Genomic DNA, 8,142 nt, shown 5'->3' with positions numbered 1-8,142 from the left:
GAAGAGTGTGATTTAGGAGAGAAGGTGGATGGATGTCGGCGAAGGACATGTTTTAGGTTGAGGTTTTGGGGAAAGGCACAGAGGCAATTATCAAAAGATTTTATGGTTACAATATATAACAACTATAGTTGTTCATTTTTAGACACCTGTTTTTCCACTGTCACACTGCTCTGGATTCAATTTGGAAAATTCCGGACCTTTTTTTAGTTGGCACACATAAGTAAACTGTCTTCAACTGTAACATAAAATTATCTTTGACAATAAAACATTTGTGAGAGGTTTATTGTCAAGGAGGACGGTCTCACTGGTCCTGCTGCTGCTGCTGCTAAGTCACTTCAGTCGTGTCCGACTCTGTGAGACCCCAGAAACGGCAGCCCACCAGGCTCCCCCGTCCCTGGGATTCTCCAGGCAAGAACACTGGAGTGGGTTGCCATTTCCTTCTCCAATGCATGAAAGTGAAAAGTGAAAGTGAAGTCGCTCAGTCCTGTTCGACTCTTCGCGACCCCATGGACTGCAGCCTACCAGGCTGCTCCGTCCATGGGATTTTCCAGGCAAGAGTACTGGAGTGGGGTGCCATCGCCTTCTCCGCTCACTGGTCCTAATTTTCACTAAATAGAACTCATTCTGTTTGAAAATAAGTACTCCATGTGCTCAGTCACTTCAGTCATGTCTGACTCTGCGACCCCAGATTGTAGCCCGCCAGGCTCCTCTGTTCAGAGGATTCTCCAGGAAAGAATACTGGAGTGGGTTGCCATCCCCTCCTCCAGGGAATCTTCCCGACCCAGGGATCAAACCCAAGTCTCTTGTGTCTCTTTTATTGCAGGCAGATTCTTTACCTGTTGAACCATTGGGGAAGCTCATGCCTTTGTAAATCGAGATACTATATATTTTGAATTCCAACTTTTGAGAGACAATTTTCTATAGCTATCTCATGTTTCTGCAAACCTTGTGAGCAGAGGCACACTGCTTTTGTTCCAAACTATCTTTTTATATTTGCATAAGGAACAGCCTTGGAAGAAAGAGTACTTCCCTCTTGGGCAGCTATGCTTGCATACACTTGAGAGAGGTTTCTTGAGCTCAAAATTCCTCAGGATATGCAGCTTCCACCTGGGTTGCTCTACGTCGGCCCCATGGAACTAGGGGGACAGAGGAGTAACTAGGCAACAGGAAGCTGTCTGTGATGCCTCTGACTTGGGGGTCTCCTGTCTTCTGCCAGCATCCATGACACTGCACAGAGTGTTAGCTTGCACAGAGTCAGACCCTTTCATGGTTTTTGACACTTGCCATCCCAAAACCAATTTCAAACAATAAAAGGATTTCTTTGTCCTACCCGACTTCCCACTTCTCTCAGGCAAACAATCTGATACAATTCTAGCACAATTTAATAAATGTGGATTGTCTTCTGGAGTTTGCTACAACGGGGCTCAATGGATCAAGCCAGAAAACCAAGAAGTTTAATATATTAAAAGACATATATAAGAAAGAAAACACTAAGGGGGAAGGAGGTAAGCCTAGAAGGTGATGACAGAAATAAATTACACAGCATGTCTTTAATTTTGGTTGTCTCACAAACTAAACCACTCTTTTGCTAAAGAAAATTATAGCCCTATCGCCCTCTACCGGAACCAAGCTAGAAACTACAGGAAAATGGTTTAAAGTTCTTTCTGAAATTTGCTCATACCCTTTGTGGTATCCAGGGGTTTCCCAGGTGGCTCAGTGGTACAGAATCGTCCAGCCAATGCAGGAGACATGAGTTTGATACTTGGGTCAGGAAGATCCCCTGGAGAAGGAAAAGGCAACCCTCTCCAGTATTCTTACCTGGAAAATCCCATGGAGAGAGGAGCCTGGCAGGTTACAGACCATGGGGTCTCAAAGACGAGGACACGACTTGGCAACTTAACAACAAAGTGGTATCCACTGCAGCAGTTATGCAGATTTTAAAAAGCAAGCTTCAGGTGCTCACGAAGGTAAAAGGTACACAGCTCCCTTTGCATACCAAGCCTGACAGGTTAGTGCTGGACCACCTAGTGCTAAAGAGTGGACAGCCCTTCTCACACTCACCTGCAATTTGTAGCAGCCACTGACTGCAGGGACCACTAACAGACTGCAGACTTTGCTGAAGTCCCTGGAAGCCGCACCTAGCACTTCTGCCCTCACCCGTTCCACATTCATTCTGTGGACAACAGCTGCTTAGAACCCTGTGCTCATCTATTAACACTGTCACCATACCTACTCAGTTCCACCTCAGAAAATAAGCACTTTGCTACACAGTGAATGCTGACCCTTTGACTCTAGCAAAGGAGCATCATCTTGCGAACTCAAATGGTAAGTACTAAAACCCCAAACCTTCATTTCTGCTTAAATGGCACTATACCAACACTTTAAGGCAGCATATCCAAATATTTGATCAAGCATTGAAATCAGAAAAAAATGTCTAATACGCCAATAAATGTATTTATTTATAAATTATAGAAGTGTACAATTGTACAATATATTATGTACATTATAAAACACACAAAAATAGAAATTTAAAAGGTTGAGATTAAATACAAACAACCACTTTAACATTTTCCCAATAGACTGATTACTGCATACTCCTGGGAGGCACACATCCCCAGCTAAAACCACAGCCCTAAAGCATGCCAATGATTGCTAGATTTGAATTTTTAGCTAGTTACAGAAAAATGTACAAGATCACAGCTTTTTTAAGTTTTGCAAAATAGCCTGAGCATCAAGTTTAAATGTGAAGATGCTTGATGCTAACTTTTTAAGACATAATTGGACTAATCACTGTGCAGCTGGTAAAATGTCACACTACAGTTCACTGATAGCTGTCTCAGTTATCATAGAGCAGATTACACTGGGGAGTCTGTGAAGTTTAATATTTAGGGAGGAAAAGCTTTAAAGAAACATTCAAAACCAACAAATAGCTAGCACCTAAAAAAAAAAAAACCTCCCCTGCCTACAGTGGAAAAACAAACAAAAAAATGCATTCCAAACAATGACCATTAGAATGCAAATGGATAAAAATAGATTGCCATACATTTATTTGCCTGCCTTAATACCTGTGAGCCATAAGAACACATTCTTTTTTTTAAATAGCCCCAGTGTCTGATCACAGACCTGGACACATTGAAATTCAGTAAACAGGTGGTGAACAATGAACAACTCTTCGAAAAATATGTGAGATGTGGAATTACATTTGGAATTACAATTGTTGCTAAAGACCACTCCAGTATCCATCTTTGCTTGGCTGAAGCAAATGACTGGATAAATGTTGTGGTCAAGAATAACACGCTCAGAGCCTCTTTACATTCCTTCACACCCTTGCTCTCTTTTCCCACATCAGGCCATTGGTCCACCTGCTCTGCTTCTACCCAGGACTTGAGCTTCCCCCGTCATGGGGGAGCCCTGCGGCCAGACAGGCTCATCTTTCTCCAGCACGCAGTGCAAATTGGGATAAAGAGAACACAGTTATGTTCTACACAGAAAACCTTATTCCAAGTATTCCTTAATTTTAAAAAAATTCACAAAAATTTTTTTTAATTTTTAAAGGATATGAACACCTGACTTTGAGATTGAGATATGCACGTACAGCTTCAAGTTGTGCAACAAAAATTTTTAACTGAAAGACTTTCACTGATGGTCTCCTCTGGAGGAGTACCTTTTAATAGGTACTTCACCAATTCAAAAAGATAAAAATACTACACAATTTAAGTGGCTTAACTTCATTAAAAAAAACACCTTCACTTTGCATACACACACTGATGATTTTCATCTATATGTTCATCTGTTCTGCTGACAAAATGTCAGTGTTTCTTGATGGGACCAAATTGAAACTACACTTAATCAAAGTCCCATTTGATTAAATGCACACAAGGGTAAATCAGTTACTGTATCTCAAGAGAAGGAAAGAAGGGATGCAGAGTTCAGAGACTCACTGGAGAGAAGAGAATGATACAATGAAAGCTCAGTCATTTCACTATGGCAATATGGAAAGAGCTTACTGAAAGTACTCATTAGAGGAAAATGTGTTACTGGTTGCGAAGTACAGATATATCACACAAATGGCAAAGCAACACAGACCTGTAGGATTTCCCAATGAGGTGATGCTGGCTTTTCTTAAGCATTGTGGTGAGTTACTAGGTTGTGAAATCATCCTCTTGTCTTAAAAATGAGAAAGCCAGTTGTTTGAATAACTTATAAAACCTCTTTAAGACAAAACAGCCACTAGAGTAAGTTACTTTTCTTGAAGTGTCTTTCAAGAAAGCCAGGACTGTGTAGCGACAGTTTCATTTGCTCATTTTCACACCGCCTGAGTTTTCTCTAACCTCTCCTTTCCCTGGATGCTACTGGCTGGCTCGCTCCCTTCCACCTCACTTAGGTGACCAGCAGCTTCCCAGCAAAACCTCACCTGAAAATTAAACCTACCCTCTACTTACAAAATGAAACAAATCCTCACAAACAAATCAGTGGTACTCCTGCTTGCCAAGGAAGGGTCTCACTAACATCTTTAAAACAAAAACAGACGATGGAGGCTCCAGAGAAAAAAAATCTGCTTTGACCATATTATAGGAAATACTACATCCCAAATTTAGAACCAAGAAAAAAAATAATAATTCATGCTTTGGTCAGTTTCAAATTTTATTTCCAACTACTACAGTAACAAAATACCAGTGGTAGTTCTGCATGGGAAGTGGCAACCTTTTAAATAAACAAGGCCACAAATTAGTATTCTGACAGCACTTGGATCTATGGCGATTTTGATAGGGGAGGATTATTACCATCAGTACTATAATATAAACTTATGTTTCCTCCATATTTAGTAACAAAAATATTCATTTTACCTCAATAATTCATCATGTACACATTTCTACTCCTTGTAAGCATGATCCTTGCAGGCTGTACTGTGTGAGAGTGTAAGATTGGGAAGTTCCCCTCAATCACAGGTTTTTCTATAGTATACAGAAACAGCAGACACTTTAGCAGTCATGGACAGTATCACTAAATTTTTAGTTGAGAAATCAAAGAATGAGTTCTCCTATTATATCCCTTTCTGGGAGTAAAAAGACACACACCATTACAAACATAAAATGAGTCAAACTTCTATTTTATTGACAGGAGTCCAAAATGAATACAAAAAAATGCCTCCTTTGCATGTTATATTTTACCTTAAAAGGCTTCTGACAGAGTCAGGTAGATTAAAAGCTAAGAATGTCTTTCAGCTTTTATAGTGACCTTTTTAAAAAGGTTTAGTAACACAATCACCAACATCAGAGAACGTATGGTCCCACAATCATTTTTAGATCTATAGCTTATAAAAAGAATTAGATCTTGCATTGATCTGCTAAAATAGAGGCTTAAAAATGTTTTAAGCCATTAAAAGCCATTTTTATAATCTTTCTGGTAACTCTGGGCAATTAAGAAAAGGAAAATCCCAAAATGTAGCCCTCTAGATTATGTGGAATGTGGCAGAATGCCAACTTATGACCAAGATAGGCAAAAATAAAATGTTTAAAGCTATGAATGGAGCTGTTATAGTCTTATATCACTGCAACATGTCAGTAAATGAATAACAGAGCTTATTAAGACATTAAAACTTGAGCAGATGTTACTTAAAACATTTGTGGTGTTTATCACACATACTTTAATGTTAAAACTAAAGCTAAACAAAGAAAGGTCACTCATTTATAGATTGTTTTTCATGTACCTTTACTTTTACTGGGACCACAGATGATGAGATAATACATAGCCCACACTTCTGGACAGTTATAACACAGGGTTTATTATCATTTGCAGATGAAATAAATGCACCATCCCATACCTGAAAGGCTTTCACAAACCTTAAGCATCTTTCAGACGGTACCAAGGCACCACCACTGCCTCAGCAACACACCCATTTCTAGGAACACTTCCCTCAACATCAGTTCTGCACTGCTTTTGGTTTATTATACACTTCCGAAACAGCAAAAATTTGCAAATATGTGCAAATATTGTGGTCCCTGCTTAGTCATCATCTTCCTCCTCTTCTTCCTCTTCCTCAAAGCTGTCTTCAAAGCCCTCGCTGTCCTCCTGGTCTTCATCCCCCTCTATTGCTGTATCCCACTGTGGGTGATTTTCTGGCACAGGCTTAGCCTCATGAACTTCCAACTAGAAAAAAGAATTAAATGCAGACATTAGAAATCTGGGGAGGAATAATGGAAGAAATATCTGGTAAAGAAAAGGTTTTCTTTGACAACAGCACTTGAAAAGATTACATCTTTTAACTCTAAATTTAACATATTTAAGAACACTCATCCACAAAATAAAAACGTGAATCTAGTAACATGTTAGTATAGTTAAGTTTCTAGTGTAGTTTAATAGTATGATTTTACAGGCGCTATATACTATTTATTCTGTAGCATGAAAGATGAATAATTCTGACTCTTGAGCAGGAACACTGTTCTTAGTAAGTCTTCTGTGGATGGAAAAAAAGTTCAAGTGTGACTTCCAAAGAGGTATTTGCAGCCTCCAGACTACTCATGAAGTTAACATCCTATAGCCAATGGAAAGAAATATAGTGCCCTCATGGGGAAAAAAAGCCACGCCTTTGCTGGCTCCTTTCAGTTGAGTCCCAGTACACAGCGCAACACTTCTTCAGCACAATCTCTCTAACACAATAGCATGCCTTTTATAAAAAGCTTAAGAGACTTCCCTGATGGTAAAGGGTCTGCCTACAATGTGGAAGACCCAGGTTCGATCCCTGGGTTGGGAAGATCCCCTGGAGAAGGAAATGGCAACCCACTCCAGTACTCCTGCCTGGAAAATCCCATAGACACAGTCCATAGGGTCACAAAGAAATGGACATGACTAAGCAACTTCACTACTTTTACTTTCACAATTGAAATGGTAACATCAATGAGAATGTGCTTCAAATGATACTCACACAAGTGTATACTCTAAAATGAAATACATGTGTCTTTCTAAAGAAAACAGAAACCATCTGGTGAGGCCCTATAAAGGTATGGCATACTTTCAGTTCAGTTCAGTTCAGTTGCTCAGTCGTGTCCAACTCTTTGCGACCTATCACACTGGTAAGTTATACTCAAGGTTCTAAATCATCATACTCCTTTAACACAAGTTTATTATTGAGAGCAGTCCATCAAGTGTATTATGTTAAAGTATGAGAGGACCTCTTTCCCTGTTATTCTACATTTCAAAACTAGAACTGCTTCCCTAAGATGTAATACACTTATTCAAATAGACAACCTTATTTTTTTAAGTTCCCTTTATTACCTCAAAAATGTATAAAAAATTTTTTTGCATGGTTTGATTCACTCTTTTTCTCTGTGTATCTCTCTTCTTCCTTCCTTCTCAGGTATTTGAAAATTTCTCAAAAAGGAGTAAGTGGTAACTTTTATTTCCCACATAAGTATAATAATGCAAATCCATACCCACCATAAATTAAAAAAAAAATTCATTTTCAAAAAAACTTTATTATTAGAGTATAGCTGATTGACACGGTGTGTAGCAAAAAGAATCAGTTATACATATACGTAAATCCACTTTTTTTTTTTTAAGATTATTTTCCCATATGGGCATTACAGAGTATTGAGTAGAGTTCCCTATGCTATACAGCATGTTCTTATTAGCTATCTGTTTTATATATATAGTACTATGCATATGATCAATCCCAATCTCCCAATTTATCCCTGCCCCCTCACTTTTATCACCCCAGTAACCATAAGTTTGTTTTCTACAACTGTGACTCTATTTCTGTTTTGTAAATAAGTTCATTTGTAGTTTTTTTTTAGTGTGCATATATAAACAATGTCATATGATATTTGTTTTTCTGTGTCTGACTTACTTCACTCAGAATGACAATTTCTAGGGAACACCATATTTACAGAATAGTCATTATTCTTACCTTCAGTGGTTTAATCTGATCCAAACCCATATAGGAGTCTGATCTCAGGAACACTGTATATTGATAATTTCCAGGCTTGCCTGGTGCAGGAAACTTCAGTTCTACCTAGAAGATAAATCAGAACTTAAAATCTGTATTTTAAAGAGTGGAAGAAACAATAGCTTCCTCCTAACATATTTAGACCAGAGAGTATTTAATAGCCAATGCTTACTCAGATGACAGAAGAGGTCCTAAAA

General features: G+C 38.7%; 1 protein-coding gene across 1 annotated transcript in view; it reads right to left on the bottom strand.

Annotated features, from left to right (window-relative positions):
• Window positions 1-5,093: 5,093 nt before the first annotated feature.
• Window positions 5,094-8,142, bottom strand: part of SEC63 (SEC63 homolog, protein translocation regulator) — a 68,273-nt gene continuing 65,224 nt past the window's right edge. The window contains exons 20-21 of the mRNA XM_055535280.1: window positions 7,907-8,011; window positions 5,094-6,150 (exon numbers count right to left, since the gene is read on the bottom strand). Of these exons, the coding sequence (XP_055391255.1) occupies window positions 6,007-6,150; window positions 7,907-8,011 (249 nt within the window). The 3' untranslated portion in view covers window positions 5,094-6,006. The remainder of the gene's footprint in view (window positions 6,151-7,906; window positions 8,012-8,142) is intronic.

This window comes from Bubalus kerabau, chromosome 9 (genome assembly GCF_029407905.1).
Source record: "Bubalus kerabau isolate K-KA32 ecotype Philippines breed swamp buffalo chromosome 9, PCC_UOA_SB_1v2, whole genome shotgun sequence".
Taxonomy (NCBI): Eukaryota; Metazoa; Chordata; class Mammalia; order Artiodactyla; family Bovidae; genus Bubalus; species Bubalus kerabau.
The sequence above is the reverse complement of the archived record's forward strand: the minus strand, read 5'-3'. Positions and strand labels throughout refer to the sequence as shown.